At 39.6% G+C, this 22,442-nt stretch overlaps 1 protein-coding gene across 5 annotated transcripts in view; it reads right to left on the bottom strand.

Annotated features, from left to right (window-relative positions):
* The window catches only part of mcf2la (mcf.2 cell line derived transforming sequence-like a), a 38,668-nt gene extending 17,767 nt beyond the window's left edge, over nt 1-20,901 (bottom strand). For 2 of the 5 annotated variants that reach the window (XM_017302715.2, XM_008426963.3), the window contains exons 1-2: nt 15,480-15,783; nt 883-966 (exon numbers count right to left, since the gene is read on the bottom strand). In XM_017302715.2, the coding sequence (XP_017158204.2) occupies nt 883-966; nt 15,480-15,768 (373 nt within the window). In that variant the 5' untranslated portion in view covers nt 15,769-15,783. Of the gene's footprint in view, nt 1-882; nt 967-9,640; nt 9,887-15,479; nt 15,784-17,431; nt 17,556-20,804 lie in introns of those variants that run through there. The other 3 variants (XM_008426939.3, XM_017302709.2, XM_008426953.3) reach the window with 3 other exon arrangements.
* Between the last annotated feature and the right edge of the window lie 1,541 nt (nt 20,902-22,442).

The raw sequence follows: 22,442 nt of genomic DNA on the forward strand, positions 1-22,442 counted from the left end.
CACTGGGATTTCAACAACAGGCGCATCATTGAAGTAGATAGAAAATGATGCATTGCTCTCAAAATCTTTTTAGATAAAAATTTTAAAATGTAGGCTTGTTGTTTTTTTGTTTTTGTTTTCGGACCCCCTTACTTAGATGCACCAATATATCTCAATGTTTAATCCACAGACCAGGCCTTTCCTTTCCTTTCCCTAGAGACTCAGATTACACAGCGCATCATCACCACAGTAAATTATTCACCAGGCAGTTGCGATCATCATGGCAACCTAAAACAGCCCCCCAACAAATACACACTCCCGAAGTGTGTATTTGTGTGTAATTTAATGTTTGGTGTGGACTGTGAAGCTGCGTGTCTCTTATCTGGGTCGACTTGTCATCAGAAACAGAGAAGAATTAAACTTTTCCTCTGCAGAGACGCCTAGAAGACAGCAGCAGAGCTTTTTCGTCCTTGTTTTCTTTTTTTACTTCACACACCATTTCTCACAATGGAAAAATGTTTAGTAAGACACAAAAGTATTTTATCTTTTTAGAGCCTCGTCTGTTCAGAGAGTGTTTTACTGAAAAGCCGTCTTTGCTGCACCCAAATCAGTTTTTATTAAATTTATTAAACGTGGCTAAATATAGCAGGCATTTTGAGAGAAAGTGACCTAAATCCTGTTTTTATAACTGAAAATAAATTCCTTCAATGAAGCCCAAAAGACATTAAAAACTAGAAGCATTAGGTGTCAAAAAATCCTTTTTAGGTTTTGGATCTATGATGAAAGACATTCCTTTCCTACAAAAAAGCCTCAATGAATAAATGTGCTCAAATTGAAGGTAGGATTTTCCACAAACTTTTTGGGATGTTTTATGATTCTGCGGTGGGAGTGAATCAAACCAACCTGGCAGGATGGCGAACTGCTTATGGAGTTCGGAGCCAATCTGAGCTGCTAACAGAGGACCATCTTCCTTCTTCAGGATGTCATCTGAATGAAAAACAAATGAGCAAAAACAGAAGACAAATCAACATGCAGCAATAGATATCAGGACGTTTTAAACAGATATTCATTCATTTATAGTTAGACACACTGAAACCCCTTTCTTTTTGGTGTTATGGAAGGAAATACACCTTTTGTTTAATGAAAAAAGGTGAAAGTGAGGTGGGAAGAGGATGACACAAACAGCATTTGCATTTCCTCTCTTCCCTGGTCAAGTTGGATTACAGTAATCTCATTTAGCCCGCTCAGACATATAGAGCCAGAGGGAAAAAAAAAAAAAACCTCCTCTTTCCATTTCCCCCATGTGTTTGACCCAGCAGTGCCAACTGTCTGCGATCACGTGCGCGGCCGTGAATGAAAGCTGAGAGCGTCTCTGAGGGTGTGTGTGCATGTAGGCGAAGGCTGGCGCTGACATGGAGCGGGGAGGTTTGCAGGCACAATGGTGTAGCTGGCAGTGAGCGACGCTAATTACAGACCAAGTACAAACCAAACAAACTGCTCACGGTCTCAATTGCCCCACAGAGCCGACTGTAAGGCAGTTTACAGTCAGGTTTACATCACAACGCTTCACACCCTGTAAGCCAGACAAACTGAGGTTGATGTTTCTGCATCCTGGTTCTGTGTTTCGATGCGGGAGCCTGCTGCAGGCAGGCAGGGAGGGAGGAGGTCCAAATGTCTGTTTTTTAGCTGCAGCAGGAGATTAACACATAAATGAACTTTTTTTTTATTAACCAACTCATTTGCACGTTCTTACACAATATTCATATTGAAATTTTGCCCTTACTGAACCGAGTTTCTGCTTTTAAATGTTTTGTATTCTTCGTGAGAGTGTTTGCGGTTTCCGCCTGCCTCTTCGCTGCTGCTGCTCTGAGATTTCTCAGTCTGAAGCTGTTTGGAACAAGACTGGCATCCCACCACCGGACGTGAACAGCTGGTGGAGAGGGAGCTGAATACAGCTGCACGTCGTAGTATTTTTCCGATTATCACTAAAAAAATCTAGAAAATCTCTGTTGTAGTATTAGCATTTGACTTTTTTTAATATCTTATCTTGAAAATATAAATGTCTGGTCCATATGATGAGGAAACCAGTCAGATTAAAAGCTTGTGTCTGGAGTAATGCTACATATCCATGCGTGTCAGCACACTCTGACTAGACAGTGACTCATTCTACACGCTCTAAGTCTATTATGCAGTCCAAACTTTACTCTGACTCAGGAAGAGAAACTAAGGTTGACAACTTTGGTGTCAATACACCCCCAAAAAATCCTTGACGTGTTTAGATTTCAAATCATTTTTTGAATTGTTTCAGACAGAAAAGGCAAAGAGGAGATGCTCTGAAAAGGGGAAAACCAACACAGAAAAAAGAGGGAGTTAAGGAGAAAGTCCAGAGGCAGGTGGATGCTTTAAGCAGATTAGAATGGCGGTTTAATGGAGCTTAATGAAGCTGTGACAAGACGCTGGCTTAAGCAGAAACAGCTTCTCCAACATGGAAATCAAAGGGTAAATAGAAAGGAAAAGGATGGGTGTCTTTTCTTTTTTTAGATTTTTTTTAGTCGTACTTGTGAAGTGGAGTAAGAAGGGAAAGGTGGTGAATGATTGCTCCAACACTTTATGTTCAGTATCAGAGGACATTTGATACAGATGAGGCAGCCAGTGGGAGAAAGTGAACTGACACACGAGTGTGTTTCAGTGTGTTGTTTTGAGCTTTCAGTAGCAGCTGTCAGATCCGACCAGGACTCCAACTCTGGACCACAGCCTGACACGTAGCATTAGACTTTGACTTCAGATATATTTCTATTCGTGTGTGTGTGACTGTGTGTGTGTGTACTTGTAAAGCTGTTCTATTTAGGCCCTTCTCTGGTATATTCACTAATTTTCTCTTTCACTAACTAATACAGTCCTTCTCTATTGTCTGCAGATTTCATAAGATTTAATTTATGATGTTTTTTTTAGTAATCTATTAATAACAATCTTAGAGATCTGGTGGGTTTCTTTTTCATAAGATAAAGATAATTATTGGAAAGAATCTAGAAGCTTATGTTAAAACTGCTTGAGATAAGCTTCTAGAGAATAATAACTACCAAATTATATAAAACATTTTTTTACTAAAATATTTGAACTATTTATGTGTAAAAGTATCTTTTTTTATTGTTTTCATTGTCAAAAAAAAAATCTGAACTTATGCTTTTACAAAATATTTTGCTGAATTAGCATTATTTAGTGATAACTAAGCTGTCAAATAATCTTACTAATTAATATCAGTATTTCCCTACATGGGGAAGGGAATATATATATATATATATATATATATATATATTATTTTATTTTATTTTATTTTTTGTTTTTTTTTACACCAGCTTGGTCTGGGTAACAACAACATGCTATATAAATGCAAGGAAACCGATTTGATTAAGTTGAACCAATCTGGACAGCACACACACACACACACACACACACACACACACACACACACACACACACACACGCACACACACACACACACACACGCACACACACACACACACACACACACACACACTCCTCCTGTGGTACAGCGGTAAACGGTGCAAATCTATTAGACATTCAGGCGTCAGGCAGCTTTTCAGGGCTGCTGCAACCCAAAAACGCTGCTTTGTCCTTCGTGGCCTGAATGAAATTAAACTACGGGTTGCAAGTGAACCCTTTTACCCACCAAACAACACACACACACATATACAGACACAGAGCAGAAGTGGGCCAATGCTGCCAAACACAAATAGTGATTATGGAGGGGTTAGAAAGAATTTCTCCCCCCAGCATCCTTGTTCCCTTCCCCCAGGCTCTGACACCCCTCCCACACTTCATTCATCCTTTTTCTCAGCCTCTCTGAGCGACGAATCCAACAACTTTCATATTAAAACAGAAAACCGCACATGTAGGCAACAGTTTACAATTTAGATTCAGCGAGAGAAAAAGAGAGAGACGTTTCTGCACTACCTCAGCATCTCCAGCTGAGTTTATCGGTGGATTCAGCGAAGAGGTGGTGGGAATATTTAATGGAGAGAGGGTTAAGGTGATCGTGTCTCAATGAGATGAGATGGAGGACAGGGTTTCTCTGAAGGCGTTTACATATTTAATGCCTGGAGGCAGCTGATACGTTGGATGTGACCCGTCTGTAGCGACAGGCCCAGGAGAAGCACAACACTTTCCAACAACTGGACCATTTCTTCCACCATTTACCACCTGCACTGGAAAATGTTGGCAAACTTGACGGCAATTGGAAGAAAAGTCATTAATAATGCTTCGACTAGACTTTCGTGGCATGCTGAACAGATTTTCTGAAATCAATATATATATATTTTTTGGTAATATTCTAATTTTCTGAGATGAACAGCGACTTTCTGCAGCTGGTTTTAACCTAGAAGTTCTCAAACTCTGAACTTCAGGCATGTTTTGCTGTGTTTCTGGCAGGTGACAACTGCTGCATGAAAAACAAGAGCGAGCAACATCTGTTTCAGCTTCTCCACAAGTGTGAGATGCTTCCAGTCAAGCGCTTAATTGCAGGTTTTGTTGCAACCCTGAACTCACAACTCACTGTGTGTGAATTTGCTTTATTTTGTCATCTAAATTTGTGAAGCAAATCTAACTTTTATACTGGAATGTAGAGGTGGAAGGAAGGAAACTTTTCAGCTGAATCCTGTAAAGACAGATTGGTATTATCCCCATTATTCACAGACAGCCTCCTCCTTTGTGCAGAAGTCATGTTTCTACAGGTTTTTCACTGCTGAACACACACACACACCGGCGGTTCAAAGACAGCAGCAAGCTGCTCTGCTCTTGTTGACGGCCGGCTGTGCTGGTGGCCGGTCAAAGTTCAAAGCCGCAGGAAGCCGGGAAGCCATACGATGTTCGCTCAAACACACGGACATGCAAGACCCCTGGCTGGGAGTTATGCTCACAAAAACAACTTAGACATGCAGCAGGAACTGGCCTTAGAAATGTTATAAGTATTTATTTTATACAAATGAGTACAAAAGTCAGCCTGCTGGCATCAAATGGCAACTGAAATGTGGCCAGCTGGTTGTTTCAACAAAAAAAAAAGAGAGAGAGAGAAACGACAATCCTCCTGCTCGTCTGCATGTATGTTTGCACGTGTGTGTGTGTGAGGAAATCCGAGCTCTATTATCTGGCATTACAGTCTGGGTTTACCAAAGCTCCATCTGTCCCCGCTGTGTGCTATCTGAAACACACGGGCCAGCGGCTGACATGCACTCACACACCGGGGCCAAACAACAACTGGGTCACAGGGCCAGGAGCGGCCTGCTATGCACCCATCCATCCCCGCACCCAAAGCTCGAATTAGTGTGGCTTAAGACGGGTTGTAAGCAGTCAAACGTTAGATTATTACTGATGTTCACAGGATTCCAGCCGGGCTCAGCCTGGCTCCTCTTCACGCCCTGAAGCGGGGCACTCTCAGAGCAGTTTCACATTTTAGTTCTGCAGGAGTTCGACTGCTAACGTTTGTACGGCCGAGAAGAACAACATTGACGCGCTCCCTGCCGCGAACAAGAACAATGGCTTCGGGCTTGCTCATCTCGGGCGCCGAGCCCTGATCTACTGAATAGTCGGTGGCATCATCATCTCGGCCGAAACAACGCACTAACTGTCCCTCTGTCTACAGTCTGCGCTGCCGTCACATCACAACAGACACACAAGCCCTGCACCAGCTCATCCAAACCACTTCCAAGAACTGCCAATTGGTGGGCTTGATTTACAGTGCAGAGGTGAATAATCTGCACCGAGTAATTAAAGCAGCTTCTGCTTTATGACGGATGGCTCATTAGTCTTGTCAGTTGTGCTGTGGGATCAGTCAACTTGTTGTTGCATGCTAATGAGTGCTTGCTAAACAAAGCAAACTCCATTCTGATCTCGTTAGCTGCATACATGAAGCTTCATTCTGGGCCTGGATTGCATTTTAAAATGAAAACGTCTCAACGAGAGGCTCAGAAGAGCCTTATTAGTGATGGAATCGGGAGCAGAGCTATCGGATTTAATTTTGGATCATTTTTATTTCATGCATTAGATGCTTACATTGTCTCAGTTTGCATTAATTACAAAAAAAAAAATAATAATTAGAGCAGCATTGCTGGTCAACATTCTCACGACGTTTGCCCTCAAATACCACATTCATTCACTCAAAACTAAAATCCTGGTTTGATTAATCTGATTTATTGTATCAGAATGGAAACAATAAATCACAAGTTTTATTCGCGCAAGCAGATTTTAAAGCCACCAAATACCTCATGTGAACTCCCTCCACCCAGAAGCCACAAACTTCGGTACAAGGCATTATAAAACTCCACCTGCCCTCCAGGCTAAAAAAGCACAACGCCAGCTTGTGATCCCACATGATTATTTATGGCTCAAAGGAATTCCCAAATCGCTGGACTACAAAGCGTACATATGCTTGCAGTTCTGTGGGTTTAAGTCTACATCCACTCCTTTCCTCTTTCTCTGCCATTACAGTAATAGCTCCGCTGAGAGCAAAGCCAGCAAATATGACAGCAGCCCTTTTTTAGCTGCCTCCGGCCATAGCTACCAGTCATTAGACTGCACAGAACAAAGACCGTGAAACCTTAGAAAGGGAGCTGGGGGAGGATAAAAAAAATGGAAATGACATACAAAGAGGGTAAGAGGTAGAGAAAGGCAGGGAGAAAGCAGCTAATCCTACTGGGCTGTGTTTTTACTTGCCGTGGAGGAAAAGGAATCACTTATTCCACTGACACTGCTGTTCCTTATGCAGCTGAGTGTTACACCTTAAGATACTCTTAATATTTGAAAATTGTGGGAATATGAGGGGAAATCTGTTAAAAACGCAAACAATTTTCCCACCTTTCTACTGTTTAAACATTGTTTCATTGTATTCATGTGGCTGAACTCAATATTTTCTAATGCAAACACACAGCAACCCATACAAATATTAGGATTAGTGTAAAAACCCTTGAAATAGGTTCATTTTTATTATTACAGTACCGTAATTTCACAACTAATTTGAGAAAAGTCCAGCCTATAACTCAGATTTGTTTCATGTAACTCAGGTATTTATTTTGCATGCTTTTTTTCTTGGAATGTCTAGACGTTTAATTAGTGATACGTATCTGTGACCTCCTGTTTCACTAAAGGCATAAAAGCAATGTAAAGGTAAGAGGACGATTTCTCTTAGCCAGATTAGAAAATGGGAAACACCAGAGAACATCGAACCACTCTAGCAAAGCAGATGTGTTTTAATCTTCAAATCTCTGGAGATTGATGCGAGGCACCCACACAATTGGAGCCATTTTTACAGTTTAAAATAACCAAAACTGTATCAAACGAGGGTGGATGAGGACTGAAGTTTATCTTTATTCCTTTAAAATATGTTTATTAATAACCTATGTTTCACTTCCTTGCCAAAATCTGAAATCTGAAACACGAAAAATTCAGTTCTGACCAGAATTGGTGTCAGGAAGGCAAATACTGATTGATTTGGCTTCCTGACATTAGGAAGCCAAATCCTGATGTCAGGAATTGGTTCTTTTATTTTTTTAATGTTTTCTGGTGATAAAATGTGACACTTACCCTTTAAGGGGAGCCTAGCTAATTAGGTCGCAGATGACTGCTGCTCTTTTTTTGTCTGGGCTTAATCCTGGTTAGTGATCTGAACCAAAAAAATAAAATATAATCAAATATATAGCCCATCATCTTACGAATGACTAGGAGTAAAATGAACCGATTCTGATTAGGTGAATGTTAAGAGACATCCAGCTTTAACTGGATTTGATTTGTTTTAACATGATACACGTGTCTCCTCATTAATAAATCAATTTATTTGATTAGTTGTGCCTCTGCTCCCTCCCTCGGGGATCATGAAAGATTCATTCAGCTTTTCTTTTGGTTTCATTGATTCGCTCCGTTTCAAATCTTGTGCTGCGCTGCCGAATCCGACACAAAATGCAAATTTAACGTCAAATTAGTTCTCCTGAGCTACTTGAGACGCGGCTGCACAGTGTAGACAAAAGGGAAAGGTTGACACTTTGTTGTTTTAGTGTGTGAGCCGGGTTTAGGTCAGCTCAGGAGTCGACTAACATGCCTATAAAAGAGCGCCAAGAGAAGCTTGACGAAATCTCCATGGAATATTGTTTTATTCTCACCAGAGCAAATAAAAAGAGCAGAATAAAACAACACAAAGTCACACAGTGAGAACAGAAGAGAGAGGAAAGAAAAGGGGGGGGAGATGTTGACAGTCTAAGGCTTTGACCCCAACTGACAGGAGGAAACACTATTAATGGGCTGAATGTGATTAACATGCTGTCAGCGTGCTGCTCAGAGTACTGTACGGAGGACAGAGCGGGCTCACATGACCCCGCACTTTGCTTCGACAACACGCGACCCGAGGACACGATGCACCGTCCACCTCAGATCTGATTATGTAAGCTTCCGATGTTGCCTTCGGCCGGAAAAGCACCTTTGTGCAACGAGACGAAAATCAATTTTGGAAAAAGACGCCAGGTCAGGAAAACGAACTCAGAAATGGTTCTGAGTGGCACTGTTAAAACACCAGCAGGTTGTGAAACAGAAGGACTCTAGACGAGCTGCAGAGGGCCACAGTTCAGGTGGGAGAAGCTCAAATCAGTTGGGCACTTCAGAAATTTGGACCTTGTTTGTCACAAGTCAGAGTTCATGAGACGTTTGAGCTAAATACAGGACTGTCCTGACAGAAAACCTGCTAAAAGTTGCAAAAGACTCGCAAAAGACTGGAGGTTTGCAGCCTTAAGCAGTCAGAGTAAGAGTGGCCCAGTCAAAGTCCCCACCAAAATAAGCAAAAACATCAAACTCCCGATGTGCAGCTTTGACAGAAATGTTCTCCAAAACTTTGTAGAACAAAAACTTGTTCTGGAAAGTATTGGCTCAGGATGCATCAAACACTTTTCGAATTTGGATTTGTAAAAACTAAATTAAAACCCAAATTAATTTCTTCTACTTATCGTATATCCTGGTTTGAGTTTCACATAAAATTCTGTGAAAAAACCATTGAATTTTGTGATTGTAGCAACACAAAAGGAGAAGAAATGCAAAGCTTTGCAAGACAATTGTAACCGGATGCTTCAGGATGTCGATTTCAAAATGTATGCTGGTTAACACCTTATATTGAAACAAGACGAAGTCATAATATTCGATGGACAACCATAGAGACTGCACATGATGACAAGGCAGCACCACCCCATTAAAATAGTTTACTTTCTTGTTCATTTGCACTTTTCACACCAACTTGAAAAGCTCATGAAACAAAAACTTCAGCCCCTATAGTCTGGTAATGTACATATAAAGCCAAACTCAGTAATTTAGAACAGAATCTGAGGCATTACCTACTTTAAAGTTTATTCCAATTTCAAAACAAATACAGGAAATTTTAAAGGAAAGATTTGAAAGTTGAATTTGTTTAGACTCATAATAAAGTCGACATGACATATTTGTGCATTTTTATTTTTGAAAAATACATTATTTCTCTGTCTGAACTGAATGCTAAGATGCAGAAAAATCACCTTCTAAATTTCCACCGTCTCATTAGTCATCATAAAACCTGTTTTAACACAACACAGACTCGTCCGCCAGCTGTCAGAGGAAACAGACACCAGAACTCTACCTGTTATCATCTTCAGCTGCAGCCACAGCCTGGTGATTTCATGGCACAGTTGAGATACTCTGTTTAGAGCCATTGTTCTGCAGCCACATGCATGCCCTCTCACGCACACACACGCACGCACGCACACTGAGCTAAAAGAGACTCAAAAACATCCAAAGTTTCTGTCATAGAACATCCCGGTGGAAGTTAAGGCCGTCCATTCCGCAGCAGCCGAGGATTTCAGCCTCTTCCTGAGCTGTCACCGAACAGCGGAGCTCTGCGCAATCCCCCTTCCACACACAGATCTCTCACATGCACACGCACGCACACGCACACACACAAACACAAACACACTCCCACAGTGTGTGCCAGCAAGGGGAGGAGGAGATTCAAACGGTCCGCCCCTGGTTTCACATAACACACTTTTTCCACAGGGAGACCAGACACAGCATGGAAATCTGCAGAAATATAAATTATGCTTCAGTTTCCTGCTTCGATTTAGGAGTAAACAGTAAATGCGATAATGATTAGTGTTTGTAATGAATGTCGAAGTACGTGATCTGGCTTTATTGTGGCTCAATGGTATGAAGTGCTGAAGATTATGACCCCCCAAAAAAATCTAACAAAAATTGTAAAGCGCAAAAAGAAAGTCTTCCTCTGTCTTTTCAAATCTTAATCGTGTTTTTTCTCCTCCATTCAGCGGGACAAACTTTCCCACAAACAAACAATGCCAGTGATGACAGCAGGGGGACCCAGCCTGCCACACACTGGTGGCTGCATGAACGGCCAATTCAGAGCTTCAGTTTCAAAGATGCAGCCCTGCAGAGACAAAACGCATTTTTCAAATGTTTGTTTCCTCAACACCAAGCCAGTTTTCACGCAAAGCTCCACTGCCCCTCTGAATGACGGCACATGGCGTGCAAATACAAAAAAAACTAATAATCTGCTTATTGAAGCAGATCTATCTTTGTGTAAATTAGGATTAGAAAAAAGATATATATTTTTTGTAACTGGTAAAAAAAAACAAAAAACAAGAGAAATCTTCAGATTCTGCCGACTGACACAAAGAGGTTAATCCATCTTTACACGACCTGAACACAAACGTTGCCTTCAAGTTCTGTCTAAGATTCTCAAACTGTGCCGGTATAATAGAAAACAATTGGCATCATTAAGTCCGGACAAGTCATGAGGTTCATGAGGTCAGTCATGCATATTTTGGCAAGAGGAAAACCGTAAAAAGTCCCGATCCCAGTTTGTCGCCAGTCATGTAGAGGACGGCGCTGACATGTGGATGAGAGCTGACTGGTCAGATGAGATCAAAACCTCCCATCTTCACCAGCATCCTGTGTGAACACAGTTATCTCTACTGAAAAACACGGCGGTGGCAACAACAGACGTTGGAGATGCTTTTCATGCTAAAATATAAATTCAAAGCTGTGTTTGCATTTAATAAGTACTTCCTAAAAATTAAACGGGCTTATTTGTAGTTGTTTGCAATTAAAATCACTCATTTCGTGTTGCTAATTTAGAAATATTTACAAGAAATTTTGCAATGTTGGCTGAGGAAGCAGTGTAGTGAAGTAAGACATACTGCCACCTGCAGGTGGGAGTTAGCATCGCTTAAACCCAATGTTTTTGAACATTTTTGTGGAAAATTTGTTATAAACTCTCAACTATGCATTAGTACAAAAAGGTGCAGGGATCTATTGATCTGGGGGACTAAATTATGCAACATGGTAGCATATAACTGTTTTGATTTGAGTGATAAAATAATATTAAAGCGCACAACTGATTTATTTATGTGTCACACTATAGTTGAGGGCCACACAACGACCTCTGATGGGCTGGATTTCGCCCCGGGCCTCCAGTTTGACACATGTGCTTAAGATGTTCAAAGTATCCACCAAAAAACACTTTCTGCTCCAATTATTGCAAAAGGCTTTCTGAATTTATATTGTTGAAAAACATCATCATAAGGCCTTTATGCTCCATTTCATAATTATGCGCAACATTGTGTTGCTTTTGCAGACGTCTGTACAATGGGACAGGCCACACTGTTTATACCAGGTCTTCACATTCCCCTCACAACGTTAGACACACGTCAGAGTCATCTTATTACCGTGCACAGAGCTTGTATTCATCTGATGATTATGTCCCTGATCAGGCATATTAAGTCCACATCACAAATAGATTTCTTATATTGAAACCAAGTAGAACCAGTCTAATTCGATTAGAACAAAAACAGCGTATGTTTTTTAATCATCTCAACTTGTTTGCATTGGTTCCGTATGAATTTTAGCAATCCGTCTGGGCGAAAATAGTAAAAATGAGATTAGGCACAAAGAGATGAAAGACAATGCCAACGAGAATTGGCGTTTGACTTGGCCTAAATGCCTAAATGAATCTCATGTTGAGAATCCGATTATCGCTAAATGAGATTCAGGGGCTTTTTTACATTTCTTAAACACGCCAAAAGCTTGTGTACACTGCAGGCCGTTCAGGGTGTGTACTCTCATCGTGAGACTTAGGTGATGGAGTAAGTTGGCCATGGGATAAAGGCAACAAATGCTTTTAAAAAAGCATTTCTGTTACCTTTAAAAGCATTTTTGCCTCACAGATTTCTTCTTTTTTTTCGCCAGGTAACAGGGCATCCTGATGTTCTCAAATGTTCAAATGACACTCCAATATTTCAGCTGTATAAACTAATTCAATAAGAGTAGCACAAGAGAAAATTTGCACCCGAGTCTGTTATGTGGGATGTGAAGGAGACTGCTGCGGAAAGCTATTTATTGTTAGAACGGACGTGATGCAGACTGCAGGCAGAGCAGCTTCCAGGTGAAGTTTTAGTTTAAGAAATCTTCTGTTTTTAAAGAAGAGACGCTGCTGAACTCTTCCGTTTTGCGATCAAACACTACCGGCCTGTTGCAGTGTAAACAGGAAGACACCAATTCAGAAATGACTCACACAGGCTTGAAACTGAGTTAAATAAAGTAGGAAACACAGACAATGCTGCAGAGGTTGGAACAACACACTTGTCAATACCTGGTTGCTTTTAAAAAAAAAAAAATTCTGGATTTAGCACTGTAAGTCTTTTAAAACCACTTACACGACTAAACTCTCTCGTTATCTTTACATATCATAGTTTGCAGATGAAGAGATTCGGTAGCAGGAAGCAATTAGGTCAATTTTCTGTTTCCCTTTGACCAAACGTATAACTTCGCCTCCTTCAAAGTTCACATTAACGTGACAGAAAGCAGCCTGAACCCATCAACGCAGCCTCACTTCTGCTGCCACTGTGACAGCCGACTCCTGTATCCATAAAACACAGCACCCGAAGTATCAATATTTAGCCAACAGTTAATGTAATTCTATTTTTATTGTTTTATAATCCAGCGCCGTCTTTGAGGTCCAATATAACCGCGTTTAAAGCCCATTATCCTGCCTGCTGGGGTGGAACTTAATAAAGCAGATGACCAATATCCTCTTTTAACAACAAAAGGTGTTTGCTGCCGGCTGATCCCTTCAATTATATACTACTACAGCTGAAAAAAAATATACATCTTTATTCCTAATTTATGTATTTTTGGTTGATACGGCTTTGTTAAAATGCCAGGTTCTACGACAAAAGAAAATAAAGAGACCAGAACAAATATTTTTAAAGCATTTCCATGTAATGCGGCATGAATGCCATGCAATTTACATTTTAATTTCAATAACTGTTAGGGAGAAATGTACAAAACTTTGGAGGGAAGTAACTTTTGATTTAAGTTCAGCATTCTTCACCTGAAGTAAAGTCTCTGTTTTATCAGATCAAAAACAGAGACATACTGTAAAGAGAGCAATTATGAGAATAAGAAACTGGTTTTGTAAAATCATCAGATGACTAGAAAGAGGAAGAATTGCCACAAGAAATAACAGACAACTCAGGGAAATACCACAGGAAAACCAAAAAAAAAAAAAAGAAAAGAAAAACAGCTGACAATTATAAGTCAGGAGACTTCGGTTGTGGTGCCATAAGTTTGTTTTTCTAAACATAATCACCTCTGCATATTTTCCAAAAAGTTTTCTTAAAAATGTCTGCTGACCGTTGCCTAATCCATATATGCATTGTGATTTCTTAAACCTGAATGGGAAGGAAATTAAGTATTTCCAGAGTTTTGGGAACTTTTTAAAGTATTATATGACTCGACAGCTTTTATTTTGCTGTTTTAAAAAGGGAGCGGTGCTTAATAATCTTTTTTCTTTAGTGAACCATTGTTACCTTCAAGAAAAACATTTGCTGTCATCATTGCTTTTCATCAAAAAGGTATTTAAAGGCAAAGGCATTGCTGCTGGTACAACTGCATCCAAATCAACAATTTATTGAGTTGTCCAAAGAATTAAAAAAAAAAATCAAGGATCCGTTTTAGAAAAGAAAACTTCAGAAAGTTCACCAAATGGCAGAGCTTTTAAAGATGATTAGGGGTGAAGAGGTGATGTTGGGTTTATCAGAATTTTATTTTGCAGCCAGTCAGCTTCAAGGTTCAACATGTTGTCATGGATACGGACATGGTCTTCTACCAAGATCCAGATGAGACTTTCTGTCACCTCAAACCAGTCTGTCCATTTTCCTCTGACCAGTAATACCAGCAATACATTTTTATCCACACAACTGCTGTTCACTGGACATTTCCAACTTTTCAAACCGTTCTCTGTAAACCTGACAGGTGCTTGTTCATAAAACTCCCATCACATCAACTGTTTCTGAAACATACAGACCAGTTCATCTAGCACCATAACCTTTTTTTTTGTTCCTCTTACTGATACTCAGTTTGAACTTCAGCGGTTTTCAATGTTTCAATGTCAAAATTTTATATCTTCAGCACCCAGAACAATTTTAATGAGAAAAACATGATGTAGAGCTGAAACATAGCACCGTCTTTGTCTGTGACACACGAGTTGCAGCTAAAAATAAATCCCCATCATGTCTAAATACAGACCAAAGCTCCCAGAAATAGATCAGGTTAGCCATGTGGAAACACGCAAAGGTGTCAAGAACCAGAAACCATCAAGAAAATGCTTTGCTCTTCTCACAGAAGTCAAGAAGTTTGTTCAGTTGTGGACAAATATGTAATTTTTTATGTCACAAATATGTAATGCAAACACACACACACACCTCTTCAGTCGTCTTACGCAAAGATCTCCAGGAAACGACTACTTTTACTGTGCCACCTTCAGTAAATAAGGATGTTGGACACAAACATTGAAAGTGTTCGTATGTCTGGTTGTTTCGATTTAAACTCCTCCTCACAGCGCTTCCGTCAGGGCATTTTTCTGAAGGAGAGAGACGAAAAACAGCTGACCCGAACGCTTCGGATAAACCAAAGAGAAGCTCAAATATTTGCTCAGAGAGCAACTTTATATGGACTACAATGTGTCTGTAAACTTTAAAAGACAGCTGCTGTTGTTGGCTCATCTGAGATCATAAAACTGGAAAATAAGAGAGGACATCTTATTAAAATAAGACTCTTAATAATGCAAATTATTTGCAGGCTATTAGGAAATCCAGTCATTTCAGGCATAGTGAAACTAACAGAACGAACGACCAAAATCCCCCTTAATTGCTTCAGAGATTATCTGGAAAGAAAAAAAAAAAAAGGTAATCATGTGGCTTAGTAAAAACAAAGGATATTAAACATTTCCTGCAAAGTCGCCAATTTATTTTGGCTTAGATGTACCTTTTAGATTAGCTACAGCTATAAATTAGACACTTTAAAAAGACACTTTAATGTCTTTTTTTAAAGATGAAATCAAGTAAAATCTTAAGCGTTTAAATGACATCAAAAGTTCTTTACTCATCACTCATGTCTGTAAAACTTACTGTGCAGCAGCTGGCAGCAGTGCGTATATCTGTAAAAGCTCTTCATTTCCTCCACAGTAATGGAGACAAAGCTCTCCTTTCCACCGCCTTTCTTCAAATCCTTGCTCTCCACCTTCTCCCTCACCGTCTCCATCTCCTCAGGTGGAGGGACGGATGGACGTCGGCGAGCTTTTATTCTGCTCTCCTCATCCCGTTTGCAAACTCTCGCTTTCTGCTGCGCACCTGTCAAGACGCCCCGTGTGATCACGTCACTCCTGTTTTCTGCCACCCCACCCTTCGGCGACAACATGTCCTTTCAACCCGCGGTGTGTTTGAGCAGCGCCAGTTTGATGCAGATAAATGGAAATACCATCAGGTACAGTTTGCTAGGGATTATTACGGAGGTGGTGGCCTCCGCTAATAAGATGGGAAAGCTGCCATCTGCATATGCATGAAAAGTTGAGTGGAAGGAAAAAAATGTGGTAGAAAAAAAGCATCCATGAACTTGTGCTCAAATATTGTGATATGTAGGTCCATCACAATTAATTAAAAATATAAATTTAAAAAATTTGCAATAAATTCAAAAAGTGAAATGAGTAGTTTTATTACAAACAAGTGATATATAACGAGGAGTTTTTTATGTTAATTTTGATAAACAGATCTCAGCAAAACTTAAACTTGGCGTTCCTTCACAACCCTCTAAAGGCCTGTTGCAAACTCAGGTTTTCTTTCCACTAAACTTTCCACTAACATGCTTCAATATGCTAGGACTAACCAGAGTTTTCTCTGCACAAAGTGCTCCATCAGTCACTCACACATCTGCACACAACTGCACAGCTGGCTGAAAGAAGGTTTTTAAATCACCAGAATCCCAATCATGGCATTGAAAATATAGGAACTTATCGCTAAGTTAAGCTTGGTGTTTTTACTCAAGGTTACAATATCTGTGTTTGAGCTCAACGCTTTGGCATCTTGTCTCAAGTATATTCATCATCAGAGAAGTTAAAGATCTTGTAGGGAGCCTCATCAGCAGCCATGTTACACATTACAAAACAGTAGTGAATGGAAAACAGGGGACAAATTGGATGAAACTGCATATTTAAATGCTTCTAGAAGAAAAGTAACCCTTAAAATTGACATCCCAAATCATTGAAGGTATCATAGTCCAACCAGGAGCCTGGCTCTCGGCAAATATTTGAGCTGGCTCTTAAAATTGCATTACAAAAAAGTCACAAATTCATGGAAGAGTTTTCCAAATTTCTTTACTTTTTCACCGGTTTTGGCTGAACAGCTTCATGCAGCACATAAATCATCTACAAACTCATTTGCTACACCTAAACAGAGCTTTTTTCCAACCCTGTTCAGACAAAGCACGCTCAGTCGCCAGTCCACGCAGACAGAAAATGCAACACTCACCTTGCGTGTTTGTCTGTGTGGATTTATGAGCCTTTGTCATTTCTGCAGTCTGACGGCTGCGGCAGAGCCAGGCGCACATGGCGAAGGTAAAAGGTCGACTTCACCTGCCAGCCAGCTGACTTGTGAACGCACGTCTACGCCGGCGAAATACCGACTGGTGGGGTGAGATCTCCAATTAGCCGCTCGCAGAGGTCATATCAGCTAATCAGTAACAAGGCTCAAACCAAAAGTCCACTAGTGCCCCTCCTGGTCTGCCGAGCGGAAAGAGTCGGACCTGATCTCTGTTTTGATAAAGACGCGGACACGTTCGTGCCGCAGAACCAGCGGGAGTTTAACACCGGGATTGTTCTTATACGTTTAAAAAAAATACAAGCAAAACACAACAGGGGAGTCCCGTATCTTCCCTGCTGTTAGGAAATCCTGTTCTGTCGTCTCGCCACTTTATTTAAAAAAAAAATCAGCTACAGGAAACTGATAAAGTTTCAAGAAGAATGGATAAAAAGCGGAGGTTTTCAGATGTAAAAGCTTCACAGTTACTTAGCGCGATGGACACTAACCTCTTCTCCAGGTCGGTGTGTGTCGGGTCAGGAGGCTGATCGACACACACACGTCACGCAGCAGCTGGAATAACTCTTGGCTCTCTTGAATCAACTCCAAAAGAGACATTTTTTTTAACCATACCGTATTTTTTAAATAAATATAACAATGTAAACTCAGTTCCTGCTGCTTTACATGTCCCCTTTCCCTCAGTTTGGCAGCGGTGTATGTGTCTAGTGAGTGTGTGGTTATTTATCTAACTTCATGAGTTTATCTCAGGAAAAGCAGGGTGGAGGGTGGGCAGGGACAAGAATCCCCCCAACAGCTAATTATACCATCGGAGCATGTGTGTGTGCGTGTCTCTAGACTACAAAAAAAAATAAAATTTCAAAATGGACACAAATCGTGCACGTTACGGCATTTACATTCACACCCCCGTTGCTCAGATACCCCTAAATAAAATCCATTGCAAGCAATATCTTATTACAGAAGTTGATCAATTAGGACATTTTAGAAAGTCAAACCTAAAATGTAAAAACTAAAACCATACTAGAAAACACATTCAACAACTTCAACTGCTTTCAAATGTTTTTTTTTGTTTTTGTTTTTTTTTATAAATCAGAATTAAAATAATCTTTTATAATGGAAAAAAAACCTACAAAAATTCCCATTTTAATAAATGTTAAATGAATTTCATTTTGTCTGGACAATTAGATGTACTCATCTATCCATTGCCAGTGATCAAAAAAAAAAAAAGATACTACATGTAGCTTTAAAAGTAATAAAATTGTTGAAAACGACATTAACACCCAGCTTTTCTGTGAAGAATGTCAGGACATGGAGTAACATAAAATATTCTTTTTAAATACTGATCAATAACCAGATTATTTTAGGCCACTGAATTTATTATTTCATAAAGAAAGTGTAATATTTTTGCTTTCTGAAACCATGTGGCAGTTTTGCCCTTCTCAATAAAATCTTAAATGAGTTCAATTCCCTCTCAGGACAGCTGCTGTTCGGAAACAAATGGTCAGAGCTAGAGCTGGGATTATTACTTTGTGATCTTAAATGACACAAAAGTGCATCTGAGAGGGCCTTCATTCTTAGGAATGAAATAAGTGAATAATAAAAAATATATAGGGGAAAAAAACATGCGATCATCTTCTCTCCTGTGATGCAGCGGAGTTTCGAAACGCCGCCTAACGTGTTTAAAGCCTAGACAGCTTTACGTGATCCTGTCAGCTACAGCAGATCTAATCATTCCCAACAATCTGAAGCTCATTTTTTAAATATAGCTTTTTCCGTCGCTGCCAATCTCCTGTGCCCCCCCGGCACTTCCAGGCACTGCTTCGAAGTTACGGCTACTAAATGAATGACATAAGAAATTACACTGGTGCCATCTGCAAAAGGTCTCCACCTCCTTTAGACGATTGCATTATCTCTGCCTTACCTAATTTATCATCACACAATCGCACTGACATTCCCACTTTGCGACTTCAAAGGCAACAGGAAAAGTCTGCTCATGCACTTTTCATTATCTGGTATCCTGCACAATTTGATTTATTAATGAGTGAAGCAGAACAGTCGGGAGTTAAGTTGTAACAAAAAGATGAATTGTTCCAAATTTTTTTCCCCCGCCGTGTTGAGAACGCAGTGTTCTCAAGACAGCCAGGAATTGATTTATCACATAACAGGATGTGAATATATTCATATGTGTTTCTGTCTCGCCCAAATATTATTAGTACTCTTATTTCTCATCCGACAAAGCAAAAGAGTTTTACGCACAACAAGCTGCAAGGGCAAAAACACAGATTTCCAAAAAACTAAATTGCTGCAACATTAACACATCCTGACCAAGCTGAAGCTAAATGATACGGAGTATGAGGGCCAAACTAACAGAAAATTACAAAATGAAATGAGAATATAGTCGTAATATCACGAGAAATTACACGAGAATCAAGTAATAAAATTTCAAGAAGTCATAATGTTACGAGAATAAAGTTTTAACATTACAAGAATAAAGTTGAAATAGTATTAAAAGGAAGTCGTAGGAGAACAAGAATAAACTACAACTTTATTCTCGTGATTTTATTTGCCTTTTTATTTTCTGAGCATGATGAGCCTAACACTTTGTCGTAAAATGATGTACAAGTCACAGAGAGAAAGAAATTTGGGAAGCGTAGAGAAAAATAAGAAAAATTATTAAGGGAAAGTCTCTGTTAAAGTCGTATTTATTGCAAGTGGGTTGATGTAAAGTCGCATATTTTGGCAAATCAGGCCATTTGAGCAGCTATGAAATGAAAATAGATCATTTCATTAGGAAGAGAGCCGAGGAAGACGTTTTTAACCCAGCTGTACTGTGATTCAACACATGCAACTATCTTTGCACTTTAAATGACTTTAATATACTTCCATAATTAGGTATTTGAGCAAAGAGAATAATTCAATAAACTTTGGAAAAAACTGTGACTTATCAAATTGTATAAAAAGTGAAACACTGATTATTTTCCATCCATTATTTTTTTTACATTTTGCTGATGATGTTTGAATTATCTGTCAATAGGCAAATTTTCCAAAGAAAAGTCTGTCCACTATTTAGTCACACTATAAAAAAAAGTGCCACAATTTCCTCCACTGCATTTGTTTTTCTTTAGAAAAGCAATTTATGAATTCAGACAGTTTTTCCGCCAGCTTGGTACCGCCACATTTTGTGACTAAAAGGTTTACTTTAGTATTCTTTTAGTGAGTGAACACGCTAAAAGCACACTAACTGAGAGAAACCAATATAATGAGAACATTCTGGACAAACGTTTTCACGGTCAGACATGATAAAGGTTAGGCATTTTTGGCTCCAATGACAAGAATTAATGTTCGGGAGAGTCAAACTGAGGATGTGAAGTGTAAGAATGACGTAGCAATTGTCAAGAAAGGCGGTGGCAGCATCGTACTGAGGGGTTGTTACATTGCCAGAGTTGCTGTTGCAAAATAATACAATAAATAAATAAATAAAAAATCAAACCAAAACTGTGCATCAATTTCCAGAAATTAGCACAATTTTGTTTTAGAATGACAAATCTTAAAAAGATCATTTTAAAAAGTCTGGCACATAATAAGTGTTGGCTACTGAGATTTATTTTCTAAATAAAGAAATAAAATGTGCAATACAATTAGGAATTAAATGTATTGCACTTAAAATAAACTTACAAGTTGAGGAAATTTTACCGCCATCTTTTTATGTTTATTTATTTATTTGTTTTGTGTGATTTTACGGGCTTTTATTGCATACATGATTCCGAAATGTCTCAAACCAGATTTAAGGCAAGAAGTGAAAATGTTGACAAAATCTGAAGACGTAAAGAGGAAAAAATGACAGAAAACAGAGGCTCTTCTTACCACCGACTGTTGACAACACCTCCACCGCCTCGTCCACCTCGTCCACCTCGTCCACCTCGTCCACTTCCTCCACCTCCTCCATCACAGATGCCTTTTGTCCCATATTAACTGGACTAAAAACAACAACAACAACAAAAAGCTCTCAGCAGACTTCTCTTCACATGCAAGTCGCAGCCTGTAGCAACGCAATAAACGAATGCAGCAAATGTATATTTATCAAACTGCGCAGAGCTAAAGTTCAGACGTGCGAGCGCCCTGCGAGGAGTACGGCTCAGGTGAAACTCCTCAGAAGGAATAACGAGAAGAGAAACAGACGGATGCTTATTTTGGTCAGCTGAATGAAGAGCGGGAGGGGAGGAGGAGAGGAAGGAAGGGACACTGAAGGCAGTTCTGCAATCGCATAACACATAATGACCTCCATGATTCTGCTCTTTCACCCGCTTTAACAACATTACAGCTGCTAATGTGATGAGCCTCTTCGATGTAGCTGAGGTTAGCTTTGCACTGTGTGATCATCTCAGGGTTTCGTTTAAAACAAAACTAAACTAAGAAAGTCGCCTATTTCTACTAAATTTGACTCATTTCTCATCATTTCTGTAAAAATTCCAAATATTGCTCAGTTCAGGTTTTTCCACTTTGAAAGTTTGGTGTTTTATCTCATGGATCCCCACCTGATTGATTCTGGTAAGAACAATCAACACAAATTCGTCCAATTCCCCGTCCAATCATCCCCACAGAGGGTCCTTTCATTGCCTTGACAATACAGCAGCATGCTCACAGTCATATGGACTAGGATCTTGTGACGTGGTGATATGCCAGTCTAAATACAGAACAAGGCGAGCGAGCTCCATGTGCAGCACAATGTGACGCTTCTGTTAGTCAAGTTTTTTTTTTTTTTTTCAGATGTGGCCAAAGAAAGGGGGGAGTCCAGAGGATACGGAAACAGAGGAATCAGCAGATTTTAAATGGGCGTAATTTCCAGAAAAAAAAAAAAAAAAAAAGGGAACAAACTCACTTTTGGTTTCAGTTTGGCACGGAGACGAATGTTTATCCGGAGACATTCTGGGTTCTGTCTCAGCGCGGCAGCTTCATGACCAGATGCAAGGAGAAAACGCACAACATTTGTGAAAAGAAAGGATAAAATTGACATGAAAAATACTGCGTGCAAGTTATTGGTGAATGAGTTGATCTAATCAATCATTTTCACAGGATGATGTATAGAAGTGAAAAGTTGAGGGTTGTTCAAAAGTTGAGTGGAAGAAAAAAAACAACATGGACAGTAGCACCCTTCCTGGATTTTTAAAGCAGAACCAATTCGACTGAGGCAGCGTGTGCGTTCCTTAACACCAACTTGGAAGAAGTGATGAAGAGTAGATTACATTTTAAAAAGAGAGCAAAGCTTTTTCTTGTAGAGTGAGGACTGAACGTTGCTAAAAAAAAAAACAAAAACAATTATTGGCAAAAACAAACAAACAAAAAATACAATGCTAAAAATATTACTCTGTGTAATTTATCTAATCGTGAAGTGAGTTTTCTGAATTATTGGTGATATAAGTTCAATTTTGATGCACTTCTAATTTGCATGTATGCATTTGCTTGTGTGTTTACCTGAATGTAACACCCTGAATGTAAGGCTGC

Source organism: Poecilia reticulata, chromosome 2 (assembly GCF_904066995.2).
Source record: "Poecilia reticulata chromosome 2, P_reticulata-male-v2, whole genome shotgun sequence".
In the NCBI taxonomy this organism is placed as follows: Eukaryota; Metazoa; Chordata; class Actinopteri; order Cyprinodontiformes; family Poeciliidae; genus Poecilia; species Poecilia reticulata.